At 36.0% G+C, this 21,140-nt stretch overlaps 1 protein-coding gene across 2 annotated transcripts in view; it reads left to right on the top strand.

The window, feature by feature from the left end:
• The window catches only part of TTC7B (tetratricopeptide repeat domain 7B), a 144,633-nt gene that overhangs the window by 18,522 nt on the left and 104,971 nt on the right, over positions 1 to 21,140 (top strand). For both annotated transcript variants that reach the window (XM_037395035.1, XM_037395034.1), the window contains exons 2-5: positions 2,630 to 2,784; positions 3,917 to 4,085; positions 17,964 to 18,094; positions 20,157 to 20,278. In XM_037395035.1, the coding sequence (XP_037250932.1) occupies positions 2,630 to 2,784; positions 3,917 to 4,085; positions 17,964 to 18,094; positions 20,157 to 20,278 (577 nt within the window). The remainder of the gene's footprint in view (positions 1 to 2,629; positions 2,785 to 3,916; positions 4,086 to 17,963; positions 18,095 to 20,156; positions 20,279 to 21,140) is intronic.

Genomic DNA, 21,140 nt, shown 5'->3' on the forward strand with positions numbered 1-21,140 from the left:
ATGCTGAGAGCATCTACTGCCCCTTTCCCTGCTTTTTACTGTGCTCTTATATAAAGTATGGGTAAAACTCATGCTGTAGTAAAGAAATATTTGTTTTGTGTTTATTTTCTAAGCGTAGGAAGGACTCTGCAAGCCATATTAAGTCATAAACAGGGTCAATCCTGATAGATCAAGTGGTAAAGTCCTCTTTAGCCTGTTTCCTGCTGCAGCTAACAATGGGTCTCTTGTGCATTACCAAAACAGTTCTTATTTACTGTAGAACCTTCTCATTCTAGTTCTGTTCATAAACGTTAAATTTCCAGTGTGCAAGATGATTAGCTAACCTTCAACGCAGTATACCCTAAGGTGTATCTAAAATACTATAGTGTACAACCTTTGAGCCTTAATGTTTGTCAGAACTGAAGTTTAACTGCTCTTATTTGTTTTGTTAAAATGTACATCATATGTTTGAGATGAAAACATTTCAGTGAGACTATAAACTGATCAACTTCTTTGTTAAGGGATGTACAAATTGTATGATAGGTTTACTGATGCATGTCAAAATGTGCCATTTGCCATTGAATAGGTAAAGAAAAACATTTTTTTGCTTGGCAATTAGTGAGTAATAAAATGTCAATGTTATACTATAGGTGTATTATCAAGTGGTAGTAATATTTTAATTTTTTTTAACTGGAAATTGTGTGCATTTAATATGTATTTGAGAGATGCCAAGTGTCATGTTGTAGTAATATTTTAATTTTTTTTAACTGGAAATTGTGTGCATTTAATATGTATTTGAGAGATGCCAAGTGTCATGTTGTTTTGAAATGTCTCTGAAGTAACAGTGTACCAGGGAGATACTTTGTTTTCCTCTTCCTTAGCTTTCAGAGAACTGACATTTTTGGCTAGCGTGTGTGGAATCTGTATCCAGAGTGCATTGTTGTGGTGAGGATAAATTGAGCAGAAGGTGCACTGTTAAGGCAAAATAAAACACATGTGAAGAGGCATAAAGCTGCTCTTGAAAGAAGAAAGTGCATGCAGAAAGTGACACTTCAGATTATTTGGTGTTGTCTGGTGTAGGGATGAGATGAGTGTAGCTGAAGCGTCAGGAGAAACTTTGATGGGCAAAGGAATGGAACTGCTACTGCAAATTTGAGATTGATGAACTTGACAACTATGATCTGAAAGGCAGCAAGTTAAGCAGGCTGGCAACCAGGCTGCATCTGTGGTGTGGCTTGCCTTCATCTGGACCCTGAGAACTTTCCCTTCTGCAGCAGTGTTTAAACAGTAAAATGTAAGTGAATGATAGCTGAGAACAAATAAATGTCTAGATTACCATGGATATCTTTCCCAGAACACCAAATAAAAAACATAAATGGAAAAATAAGCACTCCCTTGATACTTTTGCTATTTGTCTGGTCTCAAACTCTCTTGAAGAAATTGTGGTTTAAGAATCAGCAGTTAGCTGGAGGTTTTAAGGAGAAAAAAATAGGGGGTTTTGTCTTAATACTTGATAAGACATATTACAGGACAGCACTGGTCTTTATAGCTTGCTGTACAATGGCATTGTACATGGCTTATATACTACTCCAAATGACACAAGGCTGAAATTTGTTGTACTTAAACAGCCAGGTAATGCTGATGCATTTATACAGCCTGAGGGAAAGCTTTGCTACAATAACACTGACTTTTGCATGTCCTAGTTTTTCTGACCCTTTACATAACCTCTAAGACCAGTGCTAATGGTTATAGGGTGGTGAGCTTTTTTCTGCTTTTTAGTTTTTGCCTTTCCCCATTTAAAAATCTATTTTATTTATTGTTAGTTCAAATTTTGGTTATTCAGCCATTGTTTGTGAGACATGACCTGGTCTTTTCAATTTGCACATAGTGAGGCGATAACTTTTCCAGCTCTCTTCTCACTAGAGGAACTACTCAATGTGTTTCAGTAAAATAAGTTCAGTGGTCCTGGATAAGGGCAAGGTAGAGGATGACCAGATTATGAATGCTGGATGAATTCCAGCAAACATGCTAGCTGCAGCTTTGCTGGGACGCCTGGTATTACGTTCTACCTTCATGTCTGAGAAGTGGTGGTAAGCCTCCTAAGAAACAGACTGATAGATGAGAAATGGACTTTCATGCTGGGATGGCTGGAGCCTTAACAAGGTCTGAGTGATACCTACATTCTTACAGCCGAGATATGGGTGGTGATGAAAGGCATCGTGAGGGACATGTAACATAAAACTAGTTGCATAAATTAGTTCTATGTCAGTATTCATATTTGAAACTACAATAGGCATCTTGTGAAACACACACCATTTTTTGGGTAAGGTGAATCTCAGAAGTGTATATTGTGACATTCACAAAAATACATAATCCTTTTGAATCAAGTGTTGCTTTTTAAGGAGGAGAACAACACTGACCAGTTTAATGTCCTAAATCATTATAGCTTAGAACACAGGAGACTTGATTCTACAATGAATCAAGCAGGTAAAAGATAAATTGAAAAGTACCACATGACTTGCGTTAAATCTGAGTACTTGACACTGTTTGTTTTGGTTAGTTTGTATTTAAAATCCGTGCAATGACTGCCTCCACTGAAATGTTAGTGAAATAAAATTCTAATATTTCATGTGTTTGGTTTTATTTACAGATGATATGGCAGAACTTCTTCTTGGGGAGTCCAAACTAGAACAATTTTTGAAGGAAAACACTCTTAAACAGAGTAGTAGTCCACGTGGCCCGCAGCCGAAGCTGACTGAGGTCAGGAAACATCTCACAGCAGCACTCGATAGAGGAAACCTAAAGGTATGTAAATCAGTCTAAGCAAGAATTAGAAAAGCTGAATTTGGCTGGAGTGCTCTACTGATTATGGAAAAATATGTGGAAAGTGCTTGTGTGGTGTTTTATTATCATTGCTGTTCCCAGAACATCATCAGCACTATGCTATTTCATGGCTCTGTGTTTCTCCATGGATTTTTATTCAGTTAAATTTCTCAAATTTTCTTTCATTAGAAGAATAAGAAAATTGTCATTGACTTCTGGGATGCTTAAGTGAAATACAACCTGTTTTGTGGAAGTTTTTCTTGGAGTATATAACTATATTGTTCTTTGTAGTGTCCATTAAATAGAAGTGTTAAAAAATGCAAAATACATTACAAACTTCACAAATTTCTGTAATAGTCTCTTAAGTATTCAGGAAAGGTTCCTTAAGTTATGTTTGCAGGTGCGGAAGGTGAGGTTAATACTTGAGAGCATATTCTGTCATAACCTTTTGATGTTCTTAACCATACTGGCCCTTCTTTTACTTAACTGTTGTTGTAGCTACTAAAGCAGCTTATGTTTTCTGTACTCAATGTCCATCCTTTGAGACATCATAAGGACCTTGTTTTGCAGTCATCCTTAATGTTTTGTCTCCTATGATTTGTGGGAGTGTTAATTTCTCCTCCTTTTCTTTCTTCATTCCTCCATAAATTCTTTTTCAATTTATACTTTGAAATTGTGCAAATTCATAGGCTGTGGAACATATATCATTAAGTTTTGATGCTATGTTATTTTCAACTGTACTTGTGGTGTTAGAAAAAAATCATTGGAGGAGTTGTAATGATAGGCTGCCTTTAAATAGTTCTGTCACCTGGCAAAGCTGGATTCTGACTGAGAGGTATTTCTGGTGCATGTGTAAATAAATGTGTGAATACAAAATGACTGGTAATGCTTGTTGGTAGCTTGGTGGATTGAGGTTTTGTGGATTCATCCCTTACCACAAGCTTCCCAAATATTACATGAAGAAAGAATTTTGTTGGTTTGTTGCTCTGTCCTAAGAAATACCCTGTGGATTTCTACAGTGAATATATACAGAAAATAAACCAAATATTTATCAGAAAGAATTAGGTGTGTTTTCTCAGGAAAAAGAACCTTTTCTTATTCCTCTTCCTTCTAGCCAGAATTCCTACAAGAAGCTAACCTTATTATGGCCAAGTTAAACTATGTGGAAGGTGATTACAAAGAAGCTCTGAACACATATGCCAGAGTTGGAGTTGATGACCTGCAGTTAGCTGCAGTGCCACCATACAGGCTACGCCTGATTGCTGAAGCATATTCTACTAAAGGTAAGATTGCTCTTTCCAGTATAATAATGTGGAAATAGTGTTTAAAAAAGTAAATTCATCTTTTGTCCGAAGGTAAAGAATTTTGTGGCACGCATATCATCAACACAGTGATGGAGTACCACATTTGCAGATAAATAAGAGGATAGTTTAGCCTCTAAATTATTCTGAGTTTGTGCTAGGTTGACAAGACTTTTACCTCAATTAATATGTTAACTGTGCTGTCACCCAATCAAATTTTTTGATGCGTGTATCCTTCCATATGTAAATGTCACAATAACTGCAGATAGATGTTAAAGTATTATCACTATTACTGAAAGAACTAGTACAGTTGTGCACTCGCTGTGGTCAGAACTGGAGAACCTTGATTCACCGTGATGACTTTTACTGAATGTTAAAATGCTCAAAACCAAATGGCTTAACTAAATTGCTACTTAATTGAAGAAAAATAGTAATAACATGATAAAATTACTTAAAACAGTTAATTTCTTGCAGTTTTATTTTTGAATTTTTCTTACATGAATATCTTTTTTTTAAAAAATCAGAAAGGGCAGATAATTAGATTTTTTTCTTTAACCAATCTAGTATAATGAAAATTGTAATGCTGGCCTTATGTCTTAAGGTGGCAGTGCCACTTCAGTTTAGAAAAATCACTAACAGACTGTAAGCTGGGTCAGTGTGTTGAGGAAAGTGGCAGTTGCTGCTGTAGGTGTATGAGAATTTACTGTGTCCAAGTGTTTGCTTTGGTCTGCTGTGTTTAAGCTTGGGTTTGGTTGCATATGTCGAAAGTTTTTTGTTAAGTATCAAAAGTCAGCAAACACTATTTATGAGAAACTTCAATAGCATTCACTGACAACTGGCCAAAAATTGTTTCTAACATTAGTCTTGGAAGAGTATAACTGGTTTGCACCAGCACAGTCCTTTAGTAAATGACAGGCATGAATCATCCTCTATAGAGATGTCAAGGAAATAAGAGAACTAACTGATAGCAGAGACAAAAGGATGTTTCCTAAATCTAGGCAATATTTAGATTAAAGTGGGAAGGGAGTACATGGGGCATTCTTACATATGACGTAGATCTACCCAGTTCTCTCATACACCATCTGTGTGGGCTTTTTGGCAATGTCTGATATGGGTAGACTTCCACTCAGCTTTGTGGGGTTTGGTTGTGTTTTTTGTTTTGTTTTTTTTTGAACCTGTAGGACATCTGTTGAATTTGTCATGTTCTTTCCAGGCAAATGAGATCTTGGACCTGATCAACTTTAAGTACCTAAATTTGGTTTTATCTCCAAGGAATCTCAGTAATTTAATTGAATCTTTTCCCAGAGCTCGTCTCTTCTGACTGTTTTATTTGATCTCATAAAGACCTCTAACAGTTGAAACGCAAAAGCATTCATTTTGCAGAAAGGAGTAGTATTATTAATTTTACTTAATGTAAAAATTTATTAGGAAATAGTAAAATATGTATCTTTTCTGCTCTGGAATGTTTTGTAGGTTCATCATATTGGGGGGGGGGGGGGGGGGAAGAGAAGAAAACCACCATGTCTTCTGCCTAGACATGATGGGGGTTTTTTTGCTTCTGATTTCAAGTGTTATACTTAGACATTGAAATCTGTCATATCAAGCCTGACCTAATCTTGATTAGACTTCATTGATTTGGTCACTTCTAGTGGGTGACTGGCTACCAGTTTACCTGAGCAAACTATTGGGGTTTTGTTCTTTGTCTGTTGATGTTCAGAATTATTTTTTTTTGCTACCATGTTTCCAGTATGAATGGAAACTTCATAAATTTGCTATGCCTTCTCCCCATGGTAGCAGGTTGCAAGAATATAATCTTCTGTGTGTTCTGAAATGAGGTAGAATCCCAGAGCAGTCTTAAATTTAGTATTCAAAGTCTAGAGAAGTTTAGAGTAATTGACAGCTAAATAGCATATGCACAGTTAATTCTCACTGTGTACCCCATTTCCTGTAGAATTTCTTCTTTCTCCTTGTAAGAGTGGACTATAAACTTTTCAGTCTTAGTTCAGGCTCTCTTCAGAGGTGATTGAGTCTTGTAGGTATTACCCAACTAAATGCAAGTTATTTGTCCAGGGATTTTGTGTTTCTGCTTGCAAGTTCAAGGATAGCCTGATTATTTAAAGATAAAACTTCTCAGTATTTAGATCTTACTTTTTTGGCAGTCATGAACATAGCACCATGTTATTAAGCAATGAGGGACTGTCTGTGCTGCCTGTCAGCGAGCATCAGCACAGCTGCACTGTTCAGTGTGGCAGCCTGCACGGAGGCAGGTAAATATACCTGGTTTAGTTGTCCCATTTCAATCGAGTTTGGGGCAAATCCAGTTCCAGTGGATTTGCAGTCTTGTGTGCTATTGTGTAGTGGTCTGATACTGCTTACCTCTGACAAAAGCATAGGGCAGATAACTTATGGTAGTTCTTAATTGCCTTAGAATTTTTTTCTGTATTTAAGGTGGGGCAACCTCCAAGGGCTTACTTTCTCACTCTTGAGGTTTCATTCTGTAAGGTAAAAGGCGATAGATTATTGAGTGGGATGCTTGACTTGACATGTTCCTTCTACAGTTGTTCCAGGGTACTTAAATGAGCATGTTACGCTGTAACCCTAGGCAGTTAGCAGTTCACAACAAGCCCTTTGCATTTACCTGCTTTCCCTGTGTCCCATGTTACTCTTGCTTGTGGAACATAATAAAATACAAAAAAAATACATCTTTCTGCTCTTCACAGTGAATGAAAGGTTCAGTATGTGTGTATGGATGCAGTGAAGTGCAAAAATGGGTCTAAGGTTAAGGTCAAGCTGAATTTTGCTGCAGTTTTATCTACTGGTGGCTAGAAAGAAGGAGAGGAGGAACAGCAGTAGTGACAATTGTGGGGAGGCAAAATGGAATCAGAACATGGCCAGGGAAATGAGATCCCCAAATGGTTGGCTGTGGAGGGTGTGTGTGTGTGTGTATTTGTTTATGTGTATATATGTTCATTTATGTGCACATATATAAACATATGTCTGCATGTATTTATGTTGTTAGAAAGTAAAGTGTGAAAAAAACCAGAAGAGGAAAATTGTTATTGCCTCTTCAGACTCTCCAGAGTATGTCTGAACACATTATCCATCCAGGTTGTTTGTAAACCTCACTGCAAAATGTTCATTAAATTACAATAGTCTTCATTACGGTAGTCCAGAACATGAAATTTAGTGTCTTTGCGCTCCTGCAGTCATCAACTTAGAATAACTGTCATTTAACTAAAGAACTAAAGCCATCTCATCTGCTGCCTGCAGTGCACTCACAAAGGGGGTCCTCAATTTTTTTATTAAATAGATGAATAAATGCAGTATATCTTTAAAAGAATGCTTTTAAGACTCTGTGCTGCTTATAGCTTTAGCTGAAGACAGCATATTTAGAAGAATATAAGTGAGAGGCATAGTATGGAATGAATGTAAGTCAAGTGAAGGATTCAAAGGCTCTCAAACCCAGCAGGGAAGATTAAATGTTACTCTTTTCTTGGAAATGGCTAGTTAGTGCAATGATGGTTCTAATCTTCCAAAGAAAGCTCCTTGATAGATTTGCCAATATGCAACACAGTAAAATGTCAACAAAATTCTAAGAAAAATCCTAACAAATTACCTTTGAAATCTTCCATTTCCTTTATGTGTGGCTCTTTGCCAGTTTGTGATGTGCAGGGAATCACAGGGCCCCAGTGCCCAAGCAGTGCCGGGAAGTGGTTCCTGTCTGTTGCTCCTCCTAGGGAAAATGTTCAAAATTCTTAGTGCGGTGGTAAAGGCACTGTTGTTTCATCAGAACCAAAAGCTCATGGGCAGTTGAACCAAAAGCTCATGGGCAGTTGTTTATAATGGTAAGCAAAAAAAAAAAAAAAAAAAAAAAGGCGCTTTGGAAAGAAATTCAAGGAACAGGACAAGTTCAGTTGGGTTGGCTTTTTTCTGGCTTCTGGCAACAAAAGCTGCTGCTAGCAGTGATGTTTTATGCTTTATCTTGACTAGAAGATGCAAGAGTGGTCTCAGGAAAAGTTTTCTGCTGCTGTGTCCATTAAAACAGCAGAGAGTAGACTAGCCATATGAATATGGATGAGGCAAAGTGTCAGAAACTTGATTAGAGTAGGTCAGGACTCAGCACTGTTCAGATATCCCTCACGCTAAAGTTGCAAAGCAGTAACTACCACACAGTATACTGAATGTAGTGTAATTCTGTTATTTTCCCGCCTTTCTTCACCATTTCCTCAAATTCACAAGTTAAAAATAGAAGTGTAGTGGAGGATGATCTTCTATGTGGTTAACTTTGTGGACAGGCATCCTTTTTTACCTTACCCTGATTTTTGTGTGTGTGTGCCCATAGAATACAGTTCTGGATTAGATCTAGTGTTTTCTTTACCTGAAAGAGCTGATTTTGATACTGTGCTACTGAGTAATGACTCTATGTGTATGTAGAAGGTGATGTTATAGGATAGAGTATTAATAAAATCATAGGTTTGATATTAAATACAGAATTTTCTTAGATTCAAAGACTTGAAAAAATTGGGGCAATTTTTAAATGTCATATAAAACACAGGAATTAAACGATGGAGATTTTCAAATCAAGTGCTTAGTATTTGCAAAAACACGAGAATACTTACTTGTGTCTGTTGGTTATTTTTTCCCCCATCTGCTTGTAATTACATTTGACATGAATGTGGAGGAGAAGCATCCGATAAAACAGTTTTTTTGTAGTAGTTTATTTCAAGACGATGTTATGAGGGAAAGAAAAATGGGCATCAAAGGACGTTGTTGAGGAGATGGGCAGGTTTGCACGACTCTGTTGTGGCAAAGAGTTAATCTGAAAGCAGATGTGTGAATGTTCCTGGAGCCAGCTCCCTGCAGCTGTTGCCTTCCCTTCTTTTGTACTAGCACTTAAGATAGTAGGTCACAGGAGCAGGTCATACTTTTAATATGGAGTTTTAGGAAGCAGTACAGAAAAAAGCAGATTTTTTTTTCTGCCACAAATGTAGCTTGGACATCAGTATCAGTTATTAGAACTGTCCTATGCAGCAAGAGCAAAGCTAAGAGATGAGGCTGGGCAGAGGAAGGAGAAAGGAAGAACAATCTTGATATTATGGTGGTAAGACTTGGCTCAAAGTAAAATGTAGAGGGATTTTGCACATTTCTGGCTGTGTTACATACTTGATGTTTAAGTATCTGCTTGGATCATTTATTTCTGTCATTCATCATGTGGGAATGACTACCTTCTGGTAAGTAGAGCAGGTTCCCATGTTCCAAGAGGTTAATTTTGTCTCTAGTACCCATTTGTTTACTTTCTTCACTAGATCATTTTAATTGGCAAAACTCAGTTCTGAGACTGAGGAAAACCTTGACTTACAAAAAAGTTGAAATGTTATGAATCCATAAATGAGTAATTAAAGACTGGATATGTCTGACTTTTTTCCTTTTTCACTTTAGGCTTGTGTGGCTAGCTGCAACTTTTTCTTCTCCCTTTTACAAGACCAACCAGAAAAACACTCTATATGCTGTTACCATACAGAAGTATATATTTAGAGTCCATTTTAATAAAGGCTAAAGCTAATATTCTCCTAGGGAGAAGGCATCTGGGAACAAGACTGTTAATTTTCTGCAAGTTTTCAGCATTTATGAATGAGGTAGTATGCTGGAAAGTACACATAGGTATTATTCAGCTACTGTGTATGGCAATATCTTCAATGTTTCTAAGTGATTTTTGTTTGCTTATGGAAGCAGAGATGAGATACATGCACAGTGGGATATGGACATGTTAATTTAGGAAGGTGCAGCTTGTCAGTAACTGAAATAACAAGTATATATTTAACTAGGAAATCAGCTTTTTAAAATCTTAGTAACATGATTCTGATACTGCTGCATAAGTAAAAAGACAATTGAAAAATGAATACTTGACATTACAAAGTAATGAATCTTTCTACACATGCTTATAGATGAAGATAGAAATTTACAGATCTGACATTTCTTAAAGTCTGCAACTTTGTAAACTTGATTTTAGTAAATAAATTGTGTTTATGTTTAATATACTGTATAGATGAGTAGACTATTCCAGGTATCTGTCAATGTGGCTGTGTTGTATTGCAGTAACAAATTCTTGTTAAGTATGTGAGGGATGTCATCGGTAAGTTAGACATTACAGGATTGTAGTCTTATTGCTGCAGGCCCTTTTACATCTCATATTGCCTGTTCAGATAACTGTGTTTATATTTAGATGATGTATGTTGAGTAAGGTGAGACTGTCTTTACTACTGCTGACCCATATTCAAATTTAATGTTGCATTTACCAAGTTAAATGATTGGCCGTTAATTAGTTCTATTTACAGAAACATGGAAATACTCATGAGGTTCAGTGGAAGTGTCAGGTGCATGTGAATTGCTACTTTGCCATTGGCACAAGATGCTGCTCTGAAGTTCAGTTGAAATGGGATCTGCCCCACTGCTAGCCTGTGTCAGCAGACACCAAGAAACTCTTAGTGGAAGAATGCTAAATGAAAGCTGTTTTAGTAATTATGCCAGGGATCTCTAGCCTCATTAGGCAATGGGTCAAAGACTCGACTTAAGTTCCCTCCTCCTGTATTGCTGTGCAAATGTTGCAGCCCATCAGCAAACAGTTTGCAAACCAGGGCTAGAAAGCTTGTCCCATAGATACTTCAAGCTTTGTCTGTTAAAGCTTGTCTTTCCCCAGTCTATTTTTACAACTTCTGCCCTGCTGGAGCAGTGACTGTGGGGGAACGACCCCAGGAGTTTGTACTGCTTTCCTCAGTGCTGCTTTTAGCTCCAGTATTTGAAATACAAACACTGAATGAAAATAATATGCTTCTTATTATAATAGACTTCTTTAGGACTTGAGTGTTTTGGTGGTATGGTTTTCTTGTTCTTAATTTCTTCCAGAACTTTGGATTTTCTTCAGAATCTTGCCTTTGGCAGGGTGAAGAGAGGGAGAAAATGTTGGGCCAAAATTAAAAATCAGCGATTATGGTGTTTTTTTCTCATGGCATGGGAAGAACTGGCATCACAGTGGAGCCTGGACTTTTTTTTTTCCCTCAGAGGTGCATGTAGGAGCAATCCTGACAATTTCAGCAGACAGTGTAAATTCTGTAGTTAAACTATCTCTTTTCCCCTGAGTGAACACTTCCTTGATGACCACTTCATGTACTGCTGTGCAGCTCTTCTGCTTTGGGGTGTGTGTGTGTGTTCTTCAGAGATTCACTCAATCTTTTTGCAGCTTTTAGCTCTAGTTTGCACTGTTTCAGCCTCTCTGGAAGGTGCTTGTCTGTGAAAGGGCTGTACTTACAGCAAGAATTGTCTGGCACATGGTTCTTAAGAAACATATGCATATGTGAAAATACTGATCTTTTCTGTTTAGAAGTATTGTAAAAGTCTGTTTTGTACTCTTGAGAAAATACAAAGATTTGAATATCATTATCTTTAGAGGAAAAATGTGACCAATCATTTCACAACAGTTGTGTCAGACGATACTATACAAAATCCCTAAATATTCTTATGGGTTTATTGAGTGCTTGGATTAATAAGTAGGCTTTGTTTTCAGAAAATCAGACGAGTGGTGTTTGTTATTTGGTTTTTGGGGTTTTTTTTCTCTTTTTAACTTTGAGAAACTTCAAGATACTTAGAAGTACTAGCATATCTATGGCATTAGAAGAGCTGTACTAATGAAATGATGTTGCAGTGTGAGCATACGTGACAAAACACTGTCTTCAGCTCTGGGAAGTTGTGTTTCTGTTGCTCTGGGTGTCATCTAGAATGGAATTTAATTCTCTGTAAGTAGTCTGTGTTTAAAAGAGTGGCTAGCCAGAGCAGCTTCCCTTAAATCTAAGTATGCTGAGAGAATGGGGGCTTGACTTCTTTCTGATGCCTTTTCTGGAAACTAGCCATAGAGATCCTGCATCCTGACAGATTCTGTAGACTTTTTTCCCTGCCTGTATCTTGGCATAGGGGGATGGGCAATAGAAGGTACCTGAAAAATCAGAGAAGTTAATTGCGTTTCTTTAGATTGCCGAAAGAAACAGGAAATTCTTACTGTGAAAGATGTAGCTTGTTATCGATATATTTCCCTACTCTATTCTTACTTTTCCTCCTTTGCTTTATAATGATTACTTTACAAATACCACTAGGGAATTGAAGAGGTTAAGAACTCATGCTTTGCTTTCTAAATAAATTCTTTCACAATCTTTGAGGACTTATAGAAATAAGTCCTTCCCTTCAGTGAGATTAGAAGTGTTTGTTCTAAGCTCAGAAATAAACTGTAGGAATTCCTTGATAGCAGTAACTCAGATTGTTTTCAGTTCCTCTTTTAAAATTACTAAAAAATGTTTGCTATAGTTTATATAATTGTTTGTTCTAAATATATAAGATAAATATGACGTTTTTTTAAAAGGAGATGAAGGGGGATTATTGTTTTTTGTGTGTGTGTTTGCAGCATTTGGAACACTTACCAGTGTTGCTTTGCATATTATATAGGGAAGAGAAAGTACTGTATACTCATACATACTTGGATTTTTTCTGTCCATTTAAGGAAAACAGGAAGCAAACCAGAAAACTTTATCTATTGATGTGTCACTCTCTCTCTCTTGCAAAAAGCATGTTTGTTTACTTAAGTATAAAATAATCTTCCGCTGTTTTTCCTCTGTCCTTTGACTTGTCTACTGAAAACAGTAGATATACCATGGGGTCCAGTATTATTTGTAGTTTGTAAAATTTAGAGATAAGGTACTGGCTGGCATCATGGAAAATCCTCAGATATACAGTGCAGTAAATGTGATAGGCTTTTCTTAGCCTTGTGTTTTGATTTTTTTTTTTTTTTTAAATGGTCTCAGTAGTGGTCTGAGTGGTAGGAGTACTTAGTAAAGATCTGAACTGTGCTATGGATTCACTTTTAACCTTAAGAGTAATTTTGGTTACTGTGTATAATGAAATGGGAGTGTTAAGTAATCTATTTTTCTACAGAATTGATGTCTGCTTTTTTTTTTTTTTTTAATGGTTTGTAAATGAAAAGTAATTACTGTTATTGTCCATCACAAAAAATGGCTGCCTATCTAAAATTAAGCAGATCTATTCCATGGGGACTTTTTAAACATTGTAACATTTGTTACTTCTTCTTACTGAATCCTGCTTGGTTTTGGGTAGTGGTCACTGAGTGCACATGTGGTGGTAGGGCTGGTCTGTTCTTGTGTTTGTGAAAAATAGTTTACTTGGTGGAACCTTGGCCACTGATTTGAGACCATAAGCACAAGAATGCCACTTGGAATAAGTGACAAAACTATCTACGGTTTGCTTTCTGAATCTTTTGCAAAATACACGTAAGTTATAAAGTTTTTGAAGATAGAAAGAAATCTTTGTGAGTTACAATGTAAATGCAATATCAGGCATACTTTTTTCTTGTTGAAATACAGTTTGTTGCTGTTCTGTTCTTTTGACAAGCAATTTTAGAGTTACTTTGAAAAACATGTAAGCTTAACTAGTACTGACTTGTATTCATTTCACTGCTTCTCACTTTCTTGTCCCTCAGGAGTCATCTTGCTTGGTATCAGGACTAGATATGTATGAGATAAGTGTCTTCCCAAAATAAAACTGACCCAGTTTGTTGGAAGCTTTTACTTGAAGGTGATTTTGACTGGAAGGGCTTAAACTTAAAAGGAATGAATATCAAAGTCAACTTGCGATATCAATTGATGGGATATTCTTGAATGCAGAATAAAACAAAATAACCAATGAAGGTTGTTGTCATGGTTTAACCCTGGTCAGCAACTAATCGCCACACAGCTGCTCACTCACTCCCAGATGGTGGGATGGGGGGGAGAACTGGAAGAGCAAACGTGAGAAAACTTGTGGGTTGAGATAAATGCAGTTTAATAAGTAAAGCAAAAGCTGTGCATGCAAGCAAAGCAAAACAAGGAATTAATTTACCACATCCCATCGGCAGGCAGGTGTTCAGCCATCTCCAGGGAAGCAGGGCTCCATCAAGTAGTAATGGTTACTTGGGAAGACAAAATGTTATCACTTCATATATCAAACCCTTCTTTCTTCTTCCCCCAGCTTTATATGCTGAGCATGATTCCATATGGTATGCTTTGGTCATTTGGGGTCAGCTGTCCTAACTTCATCCCCTCCCAACTCCTTGTGCTCCCCTAGCCTGCTCAGTGGCGGGGTTGTATGAGGATCAGAAAATGCCTTGATGCCGCGTAAGCACTGCTCAGCAGTAGCTAAAACATCCCTCTGTTATCACCCCTGTTTTCCACACAAATCCAAAGCACAGCCCCAGACAAGCTACTATGAAGGAAATTAACTCTGTCCTAGCCAAAACCAGCACAGTTAAATAAACCAATAGCTATGACCTTTACAACAAATGCAATAATATTTTGTAGCAGTATCATGTACCTCTTTTCCATATATCTCAAAGCAGTTTATAAACAGTTAAAGAAATTCCTGCCCTCTTGAGGGACAATAGCAGAGATTCCTGCCTGGCAGCTGTGGGAACAAGCACAAAGGGAAGAACTGACTTGTCTGAATATATGCAAAAGTCTTCAGTGGGTAGTTCAGGGTGATATGTATTTCTCTGAAATAAATGTGTTCCTCAGTTCTGTGTGTTACCACTTGCTCATTCTTTTTTCAAGGGCATAATATAATAATCCCTATTTTAATTAACTTCTTGTCCTCTCACAGTATTCTTACAAAGAAGTGGGCAGTATATTATGTGGTTGTTTTTGCTATGTCACTATAGTTATTTAAAATTAAACAATACTTTTATGTACTTTAATACACTCTTTCTTAAATTTCATCTGTATTTAAGAAAAAAAATAAATTAGTAGTCTGGAGGAACTCTTTGATTTTAACCTGTTATAGAAATTATAATCTATTCAAGGTTTTTTGTCTCATTGATGTATTTTTAATACAGTATTTAATAGTAATTATTTGTTCTGATGATGCAAGGAATGAAGCATCCAAACCATCCTGTTATGTTGTCATTTCAGGATAGCTCTCCACATGAACTTCCTGCTCCAAAGCATCGCATGCTTAAAATATACATACTTTCCCAGGCTGTAATAAACATGCCAGGAAAAATGCAGTGAATACTAGTTGTATAATAAAGTTACTCTAAGAAATAATATTATATACTTCATCAAAGGACACTTAGAATTTTGTACTTCCCTTCTGCATTATTAAAGTTCCTGGCAGAGCACCGAAGTGCTTTCATATTTTAAAGAAAATTCTCAGCTAAAATGAGAGAATGTTTTTATAATGAATTTTTCAGATTAAAAAGATTATAGTTGTGGGCATAAAGTATAAAAATAGAAATAGTAAATCCAAGTCAAATCTACAAATAGCTGGTTGAGTAATCTGTTTCATGTAGTGAAGGATTACTGTGGGGCACTGGCTGTTCATGTCATGTGAGAGATGGGGTGGGGAGGAGTGATCTGCTTACAACTATCTGGTGCTTTTAGTGATGTGACTTTTTATTGCAGCACATTTATTGTATTTTATGGTCACCTCTGAGTTTGAAAGTGTTTGTATAGGGCACTGCAAACTTTCTATCTGGCATCAACCTTACATTTAGATCTTCTTATCGGGGGTCTGGTCAAGCTTACTGCAGTAGCAAGATAACTTGACCTTTTTTTATAGCTTATAGTTAAATCTTGCTGCTTTTGAGTCTATGACTTACAGTTAGCAAACCCCCCCCCCCCCCCTCAGATATTTTCTATTTCATTGAAAATTTGAAAGAAAGCAGATTAGCTTTCTATTTTCAAATATTCTTAATTTTTAGAGATACATTAGGTAAAAACCATAACATGTCAGGGAAGTTCAGTGTCTGTTGTACTCAGGTTTGGCAGGTTTTTAAAAGACAGACAGACTATTTGTGTGTTTGCTGTGCTTTAGGAATGTGTAGGTTTTTGAAAAGTATATTGAATTTTATTTTGTCTTTAGTGGAGCAGTTAGTACTGGAGTCAGGATTTTGTCTAAACTGGGTGTATAGCTAGCAAATACAGCTGTGGGGTGTCTTGTTCGTACTGGTAAAAGGGTAGATTGGAGAGTAAAGGTGGCCCAAAAGCTGATACAGACTTCAGGCATCCTCTCAAGCCAGAAATACGGCTTGATGATGGTGTTTTCTATACAGATGCGTTATACTTCTACAGGGAGGTATTGAAAATTAATAGATGTTTTAAAAGAATCTGGAGGTCATAAATATTGCATAGTTTTGCGTTTATCAATAAACTCCAGATCCCATGGCTATGTCTTCTCAAGTTGTTTTAGTAAGAAAACTATTGTAATTCCAATGAAAAATACTGTCCCCACCATACATTATTGATGGACAGAAATCCTTTGATAAACTATTCTCCAAACTGGGTCTTATACTGCCTGGCATTCTACAGACATCTGTTTTGTTGTTGGTTTTGGTTTTAGTTTCTCCAGCAACAGACTCTCAAAACCTTGGATGATGAATTGAGAATATGGTCATTTAAATTGTGAATTACATTAACGTGGGAGCAGTTGAGGGCACTTTAGGATCAGCATTTACTGCTGACAAGCTGGAGGGATGACCTGAAATAAATCTCTTAAGAACATATGTTCTATTTGAAGTGCTACACTTCAAATACAAATAATTATGCAGATAAATATAAAATGGGGTAACTGATGAGGCAGTTGGCTTGCAAAATATGATCTGTTGCAGGTCAAAACAGAAGAGAACATTTTACTAATATGTAAGGGAAGACACTAAAGTTCTGCCGATTGTTTTATTTTTTAAAAATACCCTATATCAAAACCAGGAAGTCTTTAATCTCTGCTCAGTGCTATTGAGGCCTCAACTGAAGCTGTGTTTCCAGTTTGGGCACAGTGAGACAAGATAGAGGTAACCAGTTGGAGAGTGTCCAGAGGAGATAAAAATTATCAGCTGTCAAGGAAGCATGAAAAGAGTGAGAACTGACATTCTTTGTTGCAGGTGTGTCTGTCTCTCTAGAGAATTATTGAAAAAATGTTTTGTAAAGAAAGGAATAATCTTTCTATGAAGAAGACTAGGAGTGATTTAATCTAGGGAGGAAGATCTGGACATTAAGAAAAAATACTAATTGTGAGAATAGTTGAGTTCTGTGATATGTTGTGTAGGAAGGCTAAGGCATCCCTCTTGTCAGAGGCTAGGCACTGGATAGACAGCTGTCTGGGGTTGGTTGATTCTTCTGTCAGAAAAATGGATTAGTATTCTTGAGGTCCTTTCCAGCTGTTTTCTCTAATTATCTGGAGAACAACTTTTTGTGTTTTAAGCCATAAGAAGTGGCTTATGTAGGAGATAGCATTGATTAGTAAGAGTTATTGAGTTCTTACTTTAGACAAGCAAAGACCTTTTTTTTACCCTTCAAAACACAAGATAAATTTAAATACAAACATTATGCTTTCTAACTTCTTTTTCTTTTAAAATATGTTTTTATAGATCTTTCTGCCTTGCACTGTTAATAAGTTTGTTATTGCCTTGAGTGCCTTTCTTTACTCTGGGAAAGTGAAGATACATAAAGAAAATACATTTACTTAATATATTAAGTAAACTGGTATAGAAAGACACCAGACATTTTTGTGGTAGGCTGTCATAATGTCTTTTATATCAAGATTGCTTTTTAAAAAATTGCTACTTCTGGTTTTATAATTATTAAGGAGTCACTGTTATTTATATATTTATTTGTGTCTGTACCAGAAGACCATATCTTCATATGTTTTTGGTATTTTTTTTCTTTGTTTCTTCTCCTGACCAAAGGGGCTTAGCCTGGACTATTTTTTAGGTATAGCATTATATGACATTAGTTTTTAATGCTTCATTCGAGTTTTATTTCCCACCACCACCAGGTCTCTGTCTTGAGAAGTTGCCAATTTCTTCTTCAGCTAGCAACCTCCATGTAGACCGTGAACAAGAAATTGTTACATGCTACGAGAAGGCTGGGGATATTGCTCTTCTGTACCTTCAGGAGATAGAAAGGGTAAGCTGGGGTTATTTTCTTAACTGGAGAATTGCGTGGCTCATCTTTCATTAATATATTTTGGTAGCTCAACTAAAAGGTATCTATATATTTGTTTTCTTAGGACTTCAATGCACACTTACAGTTGGACAATAAATTAGTACGCCTTAATGCATGTACGGTAGCTGTTCTTCTGACTGTTCTCTTAGAAAATAGTGCTAGTAGTCCAAAAAGGGACCGAGCTCCTCTGAACTACTATATGTATTCAAGGTGCTGATCTGTGGCCTCTTGTTACCCTACAGTAGTTCATTTATGGACATGGGATTATGGTGTCTTTCAAATACACATGTTGGTGTATGTACAATGTATGCATATACTTACTAGCTTTTCAGATAATTGTTAAAAAGAATTCAATTCAAAATGAAGCTATGAAGATTGAAAATTGATCTTGTTGGTGTTTATTTGGAGCCAATAACTTAACTGCTCTTAAATCCTCTTTATAAAACTACTTGAAGGTAAAATTCTGAAATAACTTTGTACTTGTCAGCAAGACACTTGACATAGCAGTGGGATGTCCAGTATAGTAACTGAAAGTGTGTTTACTTCAGCTAATAGGTACAATCCTGGGACAATTAAAAAATAATCAGATATGATAGCCAGTTAAACATATGACTTTAAAACATAGATGAACTTCAGATGAATCTTAGCTTGATAAATTGGATTAGGACAATGTTCTTGGACTTGATAGCCCATTTGTCGTTTTATCTGCTCAATATATTTTTTATTATATGTATGAAACTACAGTTACAGTTAAAATCTGAGGTACTAGATATGCGGGAGACCTGTTTTTTATTGATGAAAGCTGATATATCCAAGCTTCATATTGTTAGACCAAATATAACCTACAAACAGCTGTGCAGAATATTAGGCAAGTTACTGTTTTCCCCTCTAGTTTTATGGATTATGAATTATGAAAAAATAAAGTTAGGCTCTTTATTTGTAAAGAGCATAATGCTTCATGATCTAAAAGCTTTGCACTTTATCTGGATTTAAAGGGATACACAGGCTCTTTTATTTCCTTTTGTTTTCTTTGATACCATTAACCTTGTCTTGTTCCTTACCACTTAAGCAGAAATCCTTCAAGTGTTATGATTTGGGGTTTTTTTAAAGAAAAGAAAATGTTTGATACCCTTTCTTTCTAGGAGTTAAACACTACTGCAATTTATTTAGACTTTGAGATCTGGTTGGGCAAAATACAATACAACTGGGGCTCTGTTCTTGGCTTGTAAGTACTATTAGAATGAAGCGAGCCAGCAATATCAATCTGACCCTCTTTTTCAGACTTATTGCTTACAAGCCTCAGGTCTGTCATTTGACAGTTGTCTTTGAAGGGGTTATTAGATACAGTATAGGGTCACACAAGCAAAAGGAAGGGGAAAGAAAACTTTGATACGATGGGGGAAAGAAAAGTAACTCATGCTTTTTTAAAAATATATACACATTTTTATTTTCTTAGAGTTTTTTGCTTTGGGTTTTTTGTTTGGTTTAAGATTGTCTTTTAGTGGCTGGTACACTGTGTGAATGTGAAGGCAAATGAAAACTGATAGCTGTCCGTTTTAAGAGAGCATTTTTACTGTTGATGCAATACAAATTCAGTTTCTAAATTGTTTTTTGGAAATCACTCTGGAGATCACTTCTTAATGCTTTCTGCAGCAGTCTTTCCTAAACCTATCAGGGTTTTAGATTTTGAATACCATCACCTCCTGCTACTGAATAAGGTTGCCAATATGCTTTTTTGTATACTTCTCTTTTGTGTACCATTCTTCACAAAAATTTCTGGAAAAGTATTCTACAGTTTTTCTTAGTGGCATTTCTGCTTGGTGAAGAAATTACCTTTTAAGGGTATAGCCAAAAGCAAAAGGATTGGTATTTAGTTGGGAAAGGAGGTTAAGTATACAAATACTCTACTAGCCACCGTGTACAAATGAAAAAGATTTCTCCAACATCAAGTATTAACTTCTGTGTAAAAGTACACAAAACTTTAATTTTTTTCCAATAATTTTTCCCCCTTTTGTTCTTTTAGATAATTAATGCCAATATACAAAACAGAAGCCCTAAGCCAGGGCCCACTGCACATGAACAAGAACTTGGTTTTTTCCTGGAAACAGGACTTCAAAGAGCACATGTTTTATATTTCAAGAATGGGTAAGATTGGTTTCTCCTTTTTTTATATTCACTTTTTTGTTCAGGCTTTGTATTGTATGTATGATCTAACTGGGCATCATAATTTTTAGCAATTGTAGATTGTGTAATCATGAGAACTGTTATTAATAAAGTAGTAACATTTCAATTGAAATAATAAGGCTACTCATATTGTATTTACTCACCTATTATTAAATCGTTTTATCAAAGTATATTAAACAGAAAGCATTTTACATTTTCACTTACTAAATGTGAACTTGAAATACTTTAAACTTTATTTGAAATTTCTTTTACTTTATTACTAGACACTGTTAGAAAGTGTTTTATAACATATTGAAAGTCTTGATCTGTGTAATTTGATTTTGTAATTTTTTTCCAAATCTCTTCAGTTATCACTTATTTTAACATTATGCTGCAGGATAAATGTGCATGAAGATCAACAGTATGTATACAAGTATACAATCTCCATTGTACCTGCTCTAGAGATACTTTTAGATTCTGCATGGGAGATCCTTTATAATTTATTTTCAAATAGGCTTCCCTTAAAAGCCTAAAAATAAATTCAGATAACACAGAAAATAAAAAAAAGGAATACAATTCTCCATTTTTAACAGCTTCAAAACTTGGCACAAATGGTTTTTAAGTACATTTCTGACATTTGTTTTTGAAATCACATAGTTTAAAAATTTGTTTGCAGGGCTTCTTATTTCACCAGGAAAATGTGGTTAGATCAAAATATTGGAATTCTTTATAGGACTACTGTTTTGTACCAAAAATGTTTGTTATTCTTTCAAATACACAAACAGGAGATGAAGGGAAATCATGCAGTGTCTGTAAAGAGTTCGAGATTTTAATGTACTGATGG

Source organism: Falco rusticolus, chromosome 7, assembly GCF_015220075.1.
Source record: "Falco rusticolus isolate bFalRus1 chromosome 7, bFalRus1.pri, whole genome shotgun sequence".
In the NCBI taxonomy this organism is placed as follows: Eukaryota; Metazoa; Chordata; class Aves; order Falconiformes; family Falconidae; genus Falco; species Falco rusticolus.